This window comes from Heterodontus francisci, chromosome 30, assembly GCF_036365525.1.
Source record: "Heterodontus francisci isolate sHetFra1 chromosome 30, sHetFra1.hap1, whole genome shotgun sequence".
Taxonomy (NCBI): Eukaryota; Metazoa; Chordata; class Chondrichthyes; order Heterodontiformes; family Heterodontidae; genus Heterodontus; species Heterodontus francisci.
Genome location: NC_090400.1, coordinates 48,700,624 through 48,717,973, shown reverse-complemented (window position 1 = coordinate 48,717,973; position 17,350 = coordinate 48,700,624). Strand labels below are relative to the sequence as shown.

Sequence of the window (17,350 nt, the reverse complement as noted above, 5' to 3'; positions counted from 1 at the left end):
TGTTGCCTAAATTTTATAATTGGCATTATCCCATTTATTTTAAAACACTGGCATTAAAATAAGGGAAATTGAAAACCTAGCCTCACCATGTTGATGTTAACATATTATCCCTTGGGAGCTTGCGACAAGTAACATTAACTCAGGATTTAAAATCAATGTTTTGCTTTGTTAACACCAAGCTTCAGGTCACTTGCTGCTTAAATTGTCCTTCCCACTTCAACTATGGTCTCGCACACACTGTTCCCAGAGCTTGTGATCAGCTTCATTGGAACAATCACCTCATGTTTCTGCTAGGCACCACAGCTGTCTCACCTCAATACTGGCTTGAACAACTTCAGAGCTTAAACACAGCCCCCGTTTTCTGTTGGAAAATTGATACTAGTAATGTACAAAGGATGCACCAGCGCTTCTGGGAACAGGTGGGTGGGGGCTTGGAGGAGGAAGGTTGTGCGCTGGTGTTTGGGATGGGGAATCTTCCCCTAATTGATATACAGCTAGAAATTGGTACCCCTCCAGGTATCTACCTGCTTTTTTCTTCAGCCACACACCTGGGGCACTGGAGCTTTAGGCGTTTGCCAGTTTTTCCATGCTCTTGTCCGCCCCTCCACTCCAACCAATGTCCCCTCTAAAATTTTTTTTAGTTGTGCGCTGCCTGTTCATTTCAATGTGCGGTTCCTTTAAATTCTTTTGCACGGCCGCTCATATACAGCATCTCAACAATTTGAGTGGCATGCGGTACCTTCTAGAACATGAGGCAACATTGCACCCCCTGGCCCCCGCCCCCCCCAACCCTGCTATTTAGCTGTAACCATTCACACATTCTCTGGGTCTTGGATACATCTTTGGTTCCTTTAATTATTGCCTCCTTATTGTCTTGCACCATCTTAACTTTGGCATTCAATCATCTTCTGTCCTTCACCTAATCACAGATCTCTCCTTTTTTTTTTCCCCCTCAAGCCTGCTTTTCCCTGGCTCTGCTCCTCTTTATAAAGTGTTCACCTGGAACATCTGGTTCTGAGGAAAGGTCATCGATCTGAAACGTTAAGCCCATCTGCTACTCTCCACAGAGACTGGCAGATCTACTGAATTTTCCCAGTATTTTCTGATTTTACTTTAGCTTTCCTTTGTAAGAATATTTTGGTGAGGGGAGGGCAGAAAAAAAATAACAGAACACAAAGGGAAGTAAGCTTGCCAGGCAACTGCAGCATGCCTTTTAGTGACCAAAATAGGTAAGTTTATGTCTGGGATCACAGTGTCTGCCCCCATCAATCAACCAGAGATATGAGGAGCATAATCAGACAAGAAAGAAAAATTGGCAAAAACCTACACATCAGGAGAAAGGCAATCAGGTACTGTCCATGGGCCCTTAGCACACGATAAAATTTACAGGGATTGAAACCAAGTTGACATTGAGGGCTCTCAGCTGTGAAGCCGTGCTGTAATAGAAGCTGCTCCTGTAAACCTCTTCAAAAAAGGACCCCAAGCAGTGTTTCAAGGTAGATATTTCCATCAGCTCCCTCTGCTCCTAGCTCCTCCAAAAAATATACAGCTTGGAAACCTGGTGAACCAAGTCCAACTACTATTAAAATCAGAGGCTTGACATTTACACCATTTGTAATTACTTTGCTAACTAGAATAATTGTTGCGTTTCCCTGGCATTCCAGAGGCAGGAAGGAGCCAGAAAGTAAATTGTATCAATTTACTCCAAATGCTCACCAAATCCCTATGGAGCTGGCTCTGAAAGGGTTAAGTTTCAAGACCGCAGATGCTAAATTCATTCCCCACATTTGTTGTAGACTTCATCACAAGGGCGGATAGGAATGTTCAGTGAGCCTTTGAAAAAGTATGCACATGCTTGCTGAAAGCAGAAAGTATCAATGTGGATCCAGCCCTGTTCATCTCGAACCTTGCAAGGTTGTAGATCATCTCCACTTTAAACCCTCCCTTACGTGTATGCGAATGCTTAGTAAAACTGTCATACAGACTAGAAAAGTGGAAACTTACCCCAAGCACCTTTTTGAGTCTGAGCAGGAGACAAGGAATTGAAAAAAGCATGGGTGAGATTCTGACCTTTTATCAAGTTATAAAGAAATATAAGAATTGCATTTATATCGCGCCTTTCAGGACATCAGGGCATCTCAAAGCACTTTACAGCTTAATGAGGCACTTCTTGAAATGTAGTTTATGTTGGTAATGTAAGAAACGCAGCAGCCAATTTGCACACACCAAGCTCCCACAAACAGTAATGTGATGATAAGCAGATAATCTGTTTTAGTGATGGCGATCGAGGGATAAATATTAGCCAGGATACCGGGCATATCTCCCCTGTCGTTCTTCAAAATTGTGCCATGAGATCTTTTAAGTCTACCTGATGAAGCAGACAAGGCCTCCGTTTAAAATTCCATCCGAAACACAACACCTGTAGCCAGTGCAGCACTCCCTCAGTACTGCACTGGACTGTCAGATTAGATTTTGTGCTCAAGTCTCTGGAGTGGGGCTTGAACCCACAACCTTGTGATTCAGAGTCAAGAGTTCTACTCACACAGTAACAGCTGACACCCGAGTTAGCTGAACTCAGCCACAGTTGCAGTTAGGGTGCTGCAATTGCCTCAATAACCTGGGTTAGAGGGAGGGAACGAGTTTAATTTTTTTAAAAACACAAGAGTTCCTTCTCAGGCTTGGCTGCAATGCACTCTGCAGTCAAATAGCCCATCAAGATTCAATAACTAGGTTTACAAATAAACTGCCACTTGAGCAAAGTACTGGGCAATGCCCATGGGACTGTGGGACAACAGGAAATTGTGCCTTCAGGAAACGACGGATGGAACTACCAAATCAAAAACCAGGCAAAAATCGCCAACTCTAATTCAATGGAAGCTTCAGACCTTTGAATGGATTTTACAATTCTTAAATCATTTTTTGAAAGAAGGGTTAAAACCTTTCATCTCAGCCTTTTCATGCCATTGCATCATCCCCAAGCCTTTGCCAATGTAATTAAATAGTTTCAGGAGTTGCGTCAGCAACATCTGTTGTGCTGTTCCCTCGCATGCTCCCCTGGGAAACACCAAGCGGAAACTGAGAAAACACCCTGTGAAGGTGCAAGTTTGGGCATGCGAATCCGAACTCAATCAGGTGTCACCGTCTGAAGACCCCTTCTCACAAACAACTCATTTAGAGCTCCTGTCCATATAGAGACCCCAGATGTCTTGGTGTGCAAGCATTGTGTAGAACCATAGAAAAAGTATGGCACAGGAGACCATTCAGCCCATCATGTCTGTGCCGGCCAAAAAAACTAGCTGCCCAATCTAATCCCACTTTCCAGCACCTGGTCCGTAGCCTTGCCAGTTACAACATTTCAGGTGCATGTCGAGGTACCTTCTGAAAGAATTGAGGGTTTCTGCCTCCACCACATTCCTGAATTACAGTGAATTACAGACACTCACCACCCTCTGGGTTAAAAAGCTTTTCCTCATGTCCCCTCTAATCCTTCTACCAATCACCTTAAATCTGTGCCCCCTGGTAATTGACCTCTCCGCTAGGGGAAACAGGTCCTTCCTGTCTACTCTATCTAGGCCCCTCATAATTTTGTACCTCAATTAAGTCACCCCTCAGCCTCCTCTGTTACTAGGAAAACAACCCTAGACTATCCAATCTTTCCTCTTAGCTGCAACTTTCAAGCCCTGGCAACATTCTTGTAAATCTCCTCTGTACTCTCTCCGGAGCAATTATGTCCTTCCTGTAATGTAGTGACCAGAACTATACGCAAAACTCCAGCTGTGGCCTAACCAGCATTTTATACAGTTCCAACAGTACATCCCTGCTTTTGTATTTTATGCCTCGGCCAATAAAGGAAAGCATTCCATATGCCTTCTTCACTACTCTATCTACCTGTACTGCCACCTTCAGGGACCTGTGAACATGCACTCCAAGGTCTCTCACTTCTACCCCTCTCAATATCCTCCTGTTTATTGTGTATTCCCTCGCTTTATTTGCCCTCCCCAAATGCATTACCTCACACTTCTCTGGATTGAATTCCATTTGCCACTTTTCCATCCACTCAACCAAACCATTGATATCATTCTGGAGTCTACAGCTGTCCTCTTCACTATCAACTACACGGCCAATTTTTGTGTCATCAGCAAATTTCCCAATTATGCCTCCCACATTTAAATCCAAATCATTAATATATGTGGTAAAGAAAGGCCAAAACATACACTGATCTCTCATATGTCACTGATCTATCTTTCATATTCTGAAATGCTTCATGATTCATTATTTTCAGAAGTACAGTCACTAGTTTTGTAGGTAAACATGGCAGCCACTTTGCAGGACCTTGCTGCATCCAGTGTGATGAATGATCAGTTTATCTGGTCATTGGTGGATGCAGGACTGCTATACTGGCCAAGAAACCTTTAACAAAAGGCAGTGCCTTGATATCATATTGCATCCAAAGGACAGCACCTCTGACAGTGCAGCACTCCCTTTGTACTGCAGTCAGTCTGGATTATGTTCAAGTCCTATAGTGAGGCTTGAACTCATCAGCTGCTAACCTAGCCAATATTTAGGCTGAGGATGGTCATGGGCTCGATCCCTAGTCTGTACAGAGTTAGCAAATCTCACCCAGGGCAGTAGTGGAGGGCATTTCAATTGGCCTCAGTGGTCAGAAGATATAGACGGGGAGTGGAGGGGGTGGGGGGGGGAAATGAGTTTTAAAAAAGAAAAAAAACTATAGAATTACCCACCATTCACATTCCTGCTTGCTATCCAGTAACTCCTGCTACAAGGTGTAGTGTGGATATTAGGGAAGGACAGGATCAGGCATGGTTGTGATGGCCTCCACAGTCAAACAGCCAGCTGATAGGCCACTTGATTCAAGTACTGGAGGGCTGCCAGATTGAATTAGAATTAGAACATTACAGCGCAGTACAGGCCCTTCGGCCCTCGATGTTGCGCCGACCTGTGAAACCATCTGACCTACACTATTCCATTTTCATCCATATGTCTATCCAATGACCACTTAAATGCCCTTAAAGTTGGCGAGTCTACTACTGCTGCAGGCAGGGCGTTCCACACCCTTACTACTCTCTGAGTAAAGAAGCTACCTCTGACATCTGTCCTATATCTATCACCCCTCAACTTGAAGCTATGTCCCCTCGTGTTTGCCATCACCATCCGAGGAAAAAGACGCTCACTATCCACCCTATCTAACCCTCTGATTATCTTATATGTCTCTATTAAGTCACCTCTCCTCCTCCTTCTCTCCAACGAAAACAACCTCAAGTCCCTCAGCCTTTCCTCGTAAGACCTTCCCTCCATACCAGGCAACATCCTAGTAAATCTCCTCTGCACCCTTTCCATAGCTTTCACATCCTTCCTATAATGAGGTGACCAGAACTGCACGCAATACTCCAGGTGCGATCTCACCAGAGTTTTGTACAGCTGCAGCATGACATCGTGGCTCCGAAACTCGATCCCCCTACTAATAAAAGCTAACACCCCATATGCCTTCTTAACAGCCCTATTAACCTGGGTAGCAACCTTCAGGGATTTATGCACCTGGACACCAAGATCTCTCTGTTCATCTACACTACCAAGAATCTTCCCATTAGCCCAGTACTCGGCATTCCTGTTACTCCTTCCAAAGTGAATCACCTCGCACTTTTCCGCATTAAACTCCATTTGCCATCTCTCAGCCCAGCTCTGCAGCCTATCTATGTCCCTCTGTACCCTACAACATCCTTCGGCACTATCCACAACTCCGCCGACCTTAGTGTCATCTGCAAATTTACTAACCCACCCTTCTACACCCTCATCCAGGTCATTTATAAAAATGACAAACAGCAATGGCCCCAAAACAGATCCTTGCGGTACACCACTAGTAACTAAACTCCAGGATGAACATTTGCCATCAACCACCACCTTCTTTCAGCTAGCCAATTTCTGATCCAAAGCTCTAAATCACCTTCAACCCCATACTTCCGTATTTTCTGCAATAGCCTACCGTGGGGAACCTTATCAAACGCCTTACTGAAATCCATATACACCACATCCACTGCTTTACCCTCATCCACCTGTTTGGTCACCTTCTCGAAAAACTCAATAAGGTTTGTGAGGCACGACCTACCCGTCACAAAACCGTGCTGACTATCGCTAATGAACTTATTCTTTTCAAGATGATTATAAATCCTATCTCTTATAACCTTTCCCAACATTTTACCCACAACCGAAGTAAGGCTCACAGGTCTATAATTACCAGGGCTGTCTCTACTCCCCTTCTTGAACAAGGGGACAACATTTGCTATCCTCCAGTCTTCCGGCACTATTCCTGTCGACAATGACGACATAAAGATCAAGGACAAAGGCTCTGCAATCTCCTCCCTAGCTTCCCAGAGAATCCTAGGGTAAATCCCATCTGGCCCAGGGGACTTATCTATTTTCACACTTTCCAAAATTGATAACACCTCCTCCTTGTGAACCTCAATCCCATCTAGCCTAGTAGCCTGAATCTCAGTATTCTCCTCAACAACATTTTCTTTCTCTACTGTAAATACTGACGCAAAATATTCATTTAACACTTCCCCTATCTCCTCTGATTCCACACACAACTTCCCACTACTATCCTTGATTGGCCCTAATCTAACTCTAGTCATTCTTTTATTCCTGATATACCTATAGAAAGCCTTAGGGTTTTCTCTGATCCTATCCGCCAATGACTTCTCGTGTCCTCTCCTTGCTCTTCTTAGCTCTCCCTTTAGATCCTCCCTGGCTAGCTTGTAGCTCTCAAGCGCCCTAACTGAGCCTTCACGTCTCATCCTAACATAAGCCTTCTTCTTCCTCTTGACAAGCGCTTCAACTTCTTTAGTAAACCACGGCTCCCTCGCTCGACAACTTCCTCCCTGCCTCACAGGTACATACTTATTAAGGACACGCAGTAGCTGCTCCTTGAATAAGCTCCACATTTCGATTGTTCCCATCCCCTGCAGTTTCCTTCCCCATCCTACGCATCCTAAATCTTGCCTAATCGCATCATAATTTCCTTTCCCCCAGCAATAATTTTTGCCCTGCGGTATGTACCTGTCCCTGCCCATCGCTAAGGTAAACCTAACCGAATTGTGATCACTATCACCAAAGTGCTCACCTACATCTAAATCTAACACCTGGCCGGGTTCATTTCCCAGTACCAAATCCAATGTGGCATCGCCCCTGGTTGGCCTGTCTACATACTGTGTCAGAAAACCCTCCTGCACACACTGGACAAAAACTGACCCATCTAAAGTACTCGAACTATAGTATTTCCAGTCGATATTTGGAAAGTTAAAGTCCCCCATAACAACTACCCTGTTACTCTCGCCCCTGTCGAGAATCATCTTCGCTATCCTTTCCTCTACATCTCTGGAACTATTTGGAGGTCTATAAAAGACTCCCAACAGGGTAACCTCACCTCTCCTGTATCTAACCTCGGCCCATACTACCTCAGTAGACGAGTCCTCAAACGTCCTTTCTGTCCTTTGGTTGAATCATACCCTTCAAGAGCAGAGGCAGTAGGGGAGGGATGATGGGGAAAATATAAATCAAATCTATTTAAATTTTTGCAACCTTGGTGTGAATGAACATCTGAAACAGCCATTTGTTTATATAAAATGGTATTGACCTTCACTCCGCGCTCCCAGTTCCTACCAATCGCAGTCACTAATTGCGCAACGTGAAGCTCATAAGTACTTGTAAAGAAAGCTGGAGATTTAGAAAGATAGAAAGATACAGAAGTCACATCCTATGACACAATTCCCCCAAAACACCTCCAACACCCCATCTTTTCCAATTTTCTCCTTGCCTCAGCGTGTGGCTCTAAAAGGGTATGTATATTACCCTCCAGTACTTTACCCAGTTGGCTAATCCTCATCTATGGGCCTCAACAGTGCATCTTCACCACTATCCAACTGCAGAAGGCACCACAGCCAAACCAAGCCCATTACACAATATCCGCATTGGTGCTGTTTCACCATGGGTTACTTTTCCCCTTCCCTAGCCCCAGGACCCTGAAACCAATTCTAACACCCAACCTGGCAGAGAGAGGGGGAGGATTCAGCATAAGTCTGGAAACAACTCTGGCATTTCAGGGTGCAATTGGCTACCAGTAAAATGTCTTTGTCTACTAAGTCATGGGGCGGGAAGAATCTTCATAAGGTCCGAGATTTGGTAACCAGGGGAGGGAAGAGTAGACCTGTATATCGTTCATCAAAATAATTAATCCACAATAATCTGGTTAACGTCAAAAGACAACAGCAAACTTAAAAGAATCACACAGCCCATCATCCCTATGCCGCTCTTTCAAAGAGCTATCCAATTAGTTCCACTCCCCTGCTCTTTCCCCAAAGCCCTGGAAATGTTTCCTTTTCAAGTATATATCCATTTCCTTTATAAAAGGAATTATTGAATCTGCTACCGACACCCTTTCAGACAGTGCATCCAGAGCATTGTAACTTGCATTAAAAGAAAGATTTTCCTCAATTCCCCCTGATTTTTTTCTTTAACCAATGATCTTAAATCTATGATCTCTGGTTATTGTCCCTCCAACCAGTGGAAACAGTTTCTTCCTATCCACTCTATCAAAACTTTTGCACTTCTCTAATAAATCTGCCCTTAACTTTCGCTGCGCCAAGAACGATCCCAACTTCTCCAGTTTCTCCAGACAGCTAAAGTCCCTCAATTCTGGTAAACCTGCTCTACACTCTCTCCAAAGGCCTTGACATTCTTTCTAAAGTGTGATGTCTAGAACTTAACATTTAATAACATTTCTTCTGAATTAGTGTCAATCGGGCAAACAGGACAAAAAAAAAGAGACACTAAGGTTGAGAGGTCCTTGATCTTTTATTGTGTAATTAGAAGAATCATTTTATAAGCCATCCAAAATGGTTGTCTTCTTTTCACAAAAGTACAAAGACCATTCAGGGTACAAATGAAAAATAAAACTTGTATTTACATAGCATCTATCACAGCTCTCCAAAACAACTCAAAAGCCTTTCATGTAGAATTACTCTGAAGTGTAGTGCCTGCTATGCAGGAAAATATTGCTGCAATTTTGCACATGGAAAGATCCCACAAACACCCATGAAATGACAGAGTAGAAGACGGTCACAATGGTCCATGCATTCAAAAAAAATCTAAATTAAAAATCCCAGGGCTGCACACGCTCCCAGTCAACTCTATCCATTATAAATTCCGAGCTCCAGAATTATAAATGAGTGCCTCCACTGGCAGAAGGGTGCAATTACGACATGACAAACTTACACTTGCAGTTTCCTTGTAAATGTGAACAAAGTAATTTATATTGGAATATAAAAATAAACATAGAATACATGACTTCAAAATGGGGACTGAATTATCCCCTCCTCTAACCTCACTTTTCCTGAAGAACCTCATTTGGTCCCCAGTCCACGTATGCACCAACACAGGAGATCGACAAAAACGATATATTAAAAGTCTTGACCCTATATCACACTTCAGCAATCGTATTTTAAACACATATTCTGGCTCCCCTCGATTAATACGATGAAAGATCCACGAATGTATACATTTTAAAAATTAATTTTTGTTTTTGGAAAATGGCAGTAAACAAGCACACAAAATAATTTATGGATTACAAGATTAACATTAAATGGTGAGTACATCCGCCTCACATAAATCCTCCAGTTCCTCGTTTCACCCCAAATCTTAAGATGTGAATGATTTGAACACAGTCCTGCAGCTGAAGTAAGTAATGGCACAGTCTCACTTAGAAGCTGCAACTAGTCAACAAGATGCTTTTTGAATGACTTTATGTAAAAAACCAGGTGTTGAAGAACCTTTTCCAGTCCCAGAGAACTGGAGCAAAGGGTTTCAAAGCGAGCAGCTGAGTAAATAGACAGTCTACCTGGTTAGATCACCTTCATTCATCAAATGTTATATTAATGATTTAGACGTGAATATAGGAGGTATGATCAGTAAGTTCGCAGATGACACAAAAATTGGTGGTGTCGTAAATAGCGAGGAGGAAAGCCTTAGATTACAGGACAATATAGATGGGCTGGTAAGATGGGCGGAGCAGTGGCAGATGGAATTTAATCCTGAGAAGTGTGAGGTGCTGCATTTTGGGAGGAGTAACAAGGCAAGGGAATATACAATGGATGGTAGGATCCTAGGAAGTACAGAGGGTCAGAGGTGGACCTTGGTGTACTTGTGCATAGATCATTGAAGGCAGCAGGCACAGGTAGATAAGGTGCTTAGAAAAGCATATGGGATACTTGCCTTTATTAGCCAAGGCATGGAATATAAGAGCAGGGAGGTTATGATGGAGCAGTATAAAACAGTAGTTAGGCCACAGCACTATAGGAAGGATGTGACTGCACTGGAGAGGGTGCAGAGGAGATTCACCAGGATGTTGCCTGGGCTGGAGTATTTCAGTTATGAAGAGAGACTGAAAGGCTGAGGATGTTTTCCTTAGAGCAGAGAAAGCAGAAAGGGGATCCGAGTGAGGTATACGAAATTATGAGGGGCATTGATAGGACAGATAGGAAGAAACTTTTTACCTTAGCGGTGGGATCAATAACCAGGGAGCATAGATTTAAGGTAAGGGGCAGGAGGTTTAGAGGGGATTTGAGGAAAAACTTGTTCACCCAGAGGGTGGTTGGAATCTGGAACACACTGCCTGAAGGGGTGGTAGAGGCAGGAAACATTACAACATTTAAGAAGTATTTAAATGAGCACTTGAAACACCATAGCATACAAGGCTATGGGCCAAGTGCTGGAAAATGGGATTAGAATAGATAGGTACTTGATGGCCAGCACAGACACGATGGGCCAAAGAGCCTGTTTCTGTGCTGTATAACTATGACTGTAATATACATATCCATCACAAAATACGAGCAAAAAAAAGTAATTCTGTTGATACAGATAGGCAGTGCCACCAACGATCTACTCCAGTGTCTTATAAAACGTAGAACCTTTGCCAGTTCATGTTGACTTGAAGGTAAACCAAATGTAACTAATACTTTTCCTTTAACTCAGCCTTCAATGACTGTAGGGATAGATTTGGAGGGGTCGGTGGTCTTTTATGAATGCTTTTCAAACAGTGAAGTCTACTCTATAACATGATTAATATTTCTTCTTTCCACATTCATGACACATCATTAGGAATGGGTAACCATGTGACACCATTAAATCTAGAAAGCAATGTTTAGTAAATATCTAAAGGTTTTTCCATAGGACAGCCTTGCAGATGCCTCCAGATGGAAAGCAACTGAGAAATGCCCAGGACCCCAACATAAAACAGATGGATTTAAAAAAATATATATTTTTATTTATTTAGAGATACGGCACTGAAACAGGCCCTTTGGCCCACCAAGTCTGTGCCAACCAACAACCACCCATTTATACTAATCCTACATTAATCCCATATTCCCTACCACATCCCCACCATTCTCCTACCACCTACCTACACTAGGGGCAATTTACAATGGCCAATTTACCTATCAACCTGCAAGTCTTTGGCTGTGGGAGGAAACCAGAGCACCCAGCGGAAACCCACACGGTCACAGGGAGAACTTGCAAACTCCGCACAGTACCCAGAACTGAACCTGGGTCGTGGAGCTGTAAGGCTGCGGTGCTAACCACTGTGCCGCCCTTAGGATGTGGGCATCGTTGGTAAGGCCAACATTTATTGCCCATCCTTAATTGCCCTCGGGAAGGTGGTGGTGAGCCGCCTTCCTGAACCGCTGCAATCCATGTGGTGTAGCCACAGTGCTGTTAGGGAGAGTGTTCCAGAATTTTAACCCAGCGACAGTAAAGGAATGCCGCTATAGTTCCAGGTCAGGATGGTGCATCTGCTGCCCTTGTCCTTCTAGGTGGTAGAGGTCACAGGTTTGGAAGGTGCTGTTGAAGGAGCCTTGGCAAGATGCTGCAGTGCATCTTGTAGATGGTACACACTGTTGTCACAGTGCATCAGTTGTGGAGGGAGTGAATGTTGAAGGTGGTAAATGGAGTGCCAATCTAGCGAGCTGCTTTGTTCTGAGTGTTGTTGGAGCTGCACCCATCCAGGCAAGATTCCATCACACTCCTGACTTATGCTTTGTAGATGGTGAACAGACTTTGGTTAGTTAGTCAGGAGGTGAGTTACTCGCTGCAGAATTCCCAGCCTTTGACCTGCTCTTGTAGGCCTGCTCTTCTGTGAAGTAAAACTGAACACTATGCAGAGGACTTGAGGACAGAATACACAATTAACCCAATGCTCTGCTCTACAATATTTTAATTGTAATGGCATTGAAAAGAAGGATATTTTGTCAAAGCAAAACAATTTCTACAGGAGACACTATTTGGAAGCTAAGTAAGACATGCTGTAGGTTCTTGTAAGGCAAATTGTTCTGTGTGTCAAGGAAGTTAAACATTGATTGTGCATAAGTGGTAAATATTGCTGTACATGTCTTTGCTTTCCTTTTTTTCTTTTCAAGCAGTATTTATAGAAAGAATTGGATTCAATATAAATACATGTTCTTTCTTTCTTCAAATAGTTACCAACTAAAGGTTTGGCTGGAAAGTGTATGGGGGAATTTGGCAAGGGCAGGCCATGCTAGCATTTGTCACGGACCCGAAACGTTAACTCTGCTTCTCTTTCCACAGATGCTGCCAGACCTGCTGAGTGAATCCAGCATTTCTTGTTTTTGTTTCATGCTAGCATTTTGTTGCCCGTCAAGATTCAGGCTCACACATGAAGGACTACTTGAGTATGGTATTGAAGGCCTGGTGCCTTATGTGGAATTGTATTGAGTCACTGTCTTGGAATTTCAAGAGCTGATCCAGTTATATGGCTGGTCCAGTTCTGCTTCTGCTCAATGGTAACCACCCAGGATGTTAATAGTGGGGGATTCAACAATGGTAATGTCAAGGAGAGATGGTTAGATTCTCTCTTGGTGAAGATGATCATTGCCTGGCACTTGTGTGGCATGAATGTTACTTGCCACTTATCAGTCTAAGCCTGAATGTTGTTCAGGTCTTGCTGTATGCTGGTACGGACTGTTACAGTATCTAAGGAGTCGCGAATGGTACTGAACATTGTACAATCATCAGCAAACATTCCCACTTCTGACCTTATATTGGAGGGAAGGTCATTGATGAAGCAGCTGAAGATGGTTAGGCCGAGGACACTACCCTGAGGAACTCCTGCAGTGATGTCCTGGAGCTGAGATGATTGGACGACAACCATCTTCCTTTGTGCGAGGTATGACTCCAACCAATGGAGAGTTTTCCTTCTGATTCCCATTGACTTCAATTTTACTAGGGTTTCTCGATGTCACACTTGGTCAAATGCTGCCTTAATGTCAAGGGCAGTCACTCTCACCTCACCTCTGGAATTCAGCTCTTTTGTCTATGTTTGGACAAAGGCTATAATATGGTCTGGAAGTGAGTGGCCCTGGCAGAACCCAAACTGAACATCGGTGAGCAGGTTATTGTTGAGTAAGTGCTGCTTGATAGCACTGTTAACGACACCTTCCATCACTTTGCTGATTATTGAGAGTAGACTGATGGGCCAGTAATCAATCGGATTGGATTTGTCTTGCTTTTTGTTGACAGGTCATACCTGGGCAATTTTCCACATTGTAGCCAGGTCGATGCCAGTGTTGCAGCTGTACTGGAGCAGCTTGTTTAGGGGCATGGCTAGCGCTGGAACACAAGTATTCAGTACTACAGCCGGGAGATTATCAGGCCCGTAGTCTTTGCAGTATCCAGTGCCTTTAGCCAATTCTTGATATCATGTGGAGTGAATCGAATTGGCTGAAAACTGGCATCTGTGATGCTGGAGACCTCAGCGTGAGGCCGAAATGGATTGGACTTCTGACTGAAGATGGTTGCAAATGCTTCAGCCTTGTCTTTTGCACGGATATGCTGGACTCCGCCCATCATTGAGGATGGGGATGGTTTTGGAGCTGCCTCCTCCAGTTAGTTGTTTAATTGTCCACCACCATTCAAGACCGGATGTGGCAGGATTGCAGAGCTTTGATCTGATCATCTTGGTTGTAGGATCGATTAGTCCTGTCTACAGCATGCCGCTTACGCTGTTTAGCATGCATATAGTCCTGTTTTGTAGCTTCGGCAGGTTGCTACCTCATTTTCAGGTATGCCTGATTTTGCTCTTGGCATGCTCCCCTGCACTCCTCATTGAAGCAATGTTAGTCCCCTGGCTTGATGGTAATGGCAGAGTGAGGAATATGCCAGGCCATTAGGTTATACATTGTGGTGGAATATAATTCTGCTGCTGACAATGGCCCACAATGCCTCATGCATGCATGCCCAGTTTTGAATCTTTCCATTTAGCATGATGTTAGCGCCACACATGAAGGAGAGTACCCTCAGTGTGAACACGGGACTTTGTCTACACAAGGACGGTATGGTGGTCACACGTACCAACACTGTCATGCACAGATGGATCTGCAACAGGTAGATTGGTGAAGACAAGGTCAAGTAGGTTTTTCCCTTTTGTTGATTCTGTCAGTCCCACTCCAGTAGATATGTCCTTCAGGACTCGGCCAGCTCGGTCAGCAGTGGTACTACTGAGCCACTCTTGGGGATGGACATTGAAGTCCCCAACCAGAGTACTTTCTGTGCCCTTGCTACTCTCTGCTTCTTCCAAGTGTTAGTTTAGTTTAGAGACACAGCACAGAAACAGGCCCTTCGGCCCACCGAGTCTGTGCCGACCATCAACCACCCATTTATACTAATCCTACACTAATTCCATATTCCTACCACATCCCCACCTGTCCCTATATTTCCCTACCACCTACCTATACTAGGGACAATTGCTAATGGCCAATTTACCTATCAACCTGCAAGTCTTTGGCATGTGGGAGGAAACCGGAGCACCCGGAGGAAACCCACGCAGACATAGGGAGAACTTGCAAACTCCACACAGGCAGTACCCGGAATTGAACCCGGGTCGCTGGAGCTGTGAGGCTGCGGTGCTACCCACTGCGCCATTGTGCCGCCCAAGTGGTGTTTAACATGGAGAAACAATGATTCAGCTGAGGGAGGGTGGTAGGTGGAAATCAGCAGGAGGTTTCCCTGCCCATGTTTCATCTGATGCCATAAAACTTCATGGGGTCCACAGTCAATGCTGAGGACTCGCAGGGCAACTCCCTCCCGACTGTGTACCACTGTGCTGCCTCTGGTGGGTCTGCCATTGGGATAGGACATACCCAGGGATGGTGACGGAAGAGTCTGGGATATTGGCTGTAAGGTATGATGATATGATTCGGTGAGTATGACTACGTCAGGCTGTTGCTTGACTGGAGTGTGGGACAGCTCTCCCACTTTTGATATGTCCCCAGATGTTAGGGAGGAGGACTTTGCAGCATTGACAGGGCTGGGTGTGCCTTTGTTGTTTCCGATGCCGAGGTCGATACCGGGCTGTCTATCCGGTTTTCTTACTTGACATTTCTGTAGTGGTTTGATACAACTGAGTAGCTTGCTAGGCCATTTCAGAGGACAGTTAAGTGTTAACCACATTGCTGTGGGTTGGGAGTCACATGTAGGTCAGACCGGGTAAGAACAGGAGATTTCCTCCTCTGAAGGACATTAGCGAACCAGATGGGTTTTTCCAGTAGTTTCATGATCATCATTACTGAGACTAACTTCTTTTTCCAGATTTATTAATTAGTTGAATTAATTTAATTTAAATTCCCTCAGCTGCCATGGTAGGATTTGAGCTCATGTCGTTGGAGCATTAGACTGGGCCTCTAGGTTACTAGTCCAGTAACATGATGCTCAGTGTAGGATGTATGCAGCATCTATTCAGCTTTCTAGTGCTTAGTAACCAGTATACACTCAGATAGCAGAAGCAACATTCCAGTTCTGGCCTGTATGATGATGGCTAATAACATCACCATCGCTTAAATCCAAATGAAACAGGAAACCAGCCTCAAAATTTAAAAACTGCAGGTCCAAATCACCACTCTATCTAATGCCAAATCAAACAGAGCTGATCTACAATAAAAAGCCTGGAGTACATTGACTCAGAAAACCTAATACTAAGGGTCCAGTTTTTCCACAAAAATCCCTACTTCCCAGCTCACAACCTTCACTTTGTGTAGTCATCAGTGAAAGAGCAGCTAGCCATCCTGTCCCACTACTCAAATTCTCTTCCGGAACCCTTCATCTCTTCCCATCTTAAAAAACTACACAAAAACATACCTTCACCCACCTTTTACCACCTCCCCATTACTCCCCCTCAGTGACCATCCCCCCTCCTTTCTGAAGTTCACAGGGATAGTTCATCATGTTAAAAATGTTGCAAAAGTGTCATTAAACTTGCGCATTTGAAAAGTTCACATGGAGGGTACATTATCTGATGAAAAACCAGTGAGGCACTGATTGGGCACAATCTCATGGTTTTCATAAAATGCGACAAAGGGGAATTTTTAGTGTCAGATTCTGACAGACTTGGTATGTAATTGCAGAATTTTCTGTTTTTCCTTTCTTTGCCTTTTTTCCCCCGCACCCTAAAGCTTCAAGAAAAGATAGAAAAAGAACTTGAAGAGACAAAGCACTACTAAAAGGCACTGGCCTATGGATTAAAAAGAGTGAAACCCAATGCATTTCCTCAAAGCCAACTGAAGTCGGAGCATGAAATGTGATCACACTAACCTGCAGATCAAATGGTTCTATCCCAGGGACATGTATCTTGACAGTGAAACCAGTGTCCTGGATGACTATTACTTCTTGTTCATTCCCATCATCTACACGAGTCTCGCCATCTTCCCTCTCGTTGTGGTTTTCCATCTCAGAATGATCATGCCCAGCATCGCCATTGACTAATGGCATGCTTGACGAATGGGCTGTGAACAAAACATAACAGATGAAGAAAAAAAAACTCCTTCAGCATTTCCAGTAGCCAACAAGTTACTCAGACCAACCATCCAAATGCATCATCACGAGCAAAGAGGGTCACAGTAACATTGTAACAATATGAATAATAGGCCTTGGATCTCCACTCATGTTCCAATACAGCAAGTCCCCCAGACTTCAGGAGAAAGAATTACCTTAGGCCATTTCCTCAACTAATTGCAAAGTAGCAGTAGAAACAACCATGCTCACTTGGCTGAAGAGCAGCATAAAGTACATTGGGTGCCAACCACCTCTTAGAAAGTGACTGGGGAGAAGGGGAGAAAAGGGAATATAAATACAAAACATTTGAAAAGTCTAAACCTTCTGATGAGCAAATTTAAAATAATGAACACGAGTACTGTTCCAACTCACTGTTCCAGAGACTGGGTAACGAAAAGGAATTCTCCAGACTGGTGCACTCCATTTAGCAGAATCTGACACA

General features: G+C 44.0%; 1 protein-coding gene across 3 annotated transcripts in view; it reads right to left on the bottom strand.

Moving 5' to 3' along the window:
- The window catches only part of cluha (clustered mitochondria (cluA/CLU1) homolog a), a 114,518-nt gene that overhangs the window by 67,663 nt on the left and 29,505 nt on the right, over positions 1 to 17,350 (bottom strand). For all 3 annotated transcript variants that reach the window (XM_068010531.1, XM_068010532.1, XM_068010533.1), the window contains exon 2: positions 16,669 to 16,859. In XM_068010531.1, coding sequence (XP_067866632.1) covers positions 16,669 to 16,859 — 191 coding nt within the window. The remainder of the gene's footprint in view (positions 1 to 16,668; positions 16,860 to 17,350) is intronic.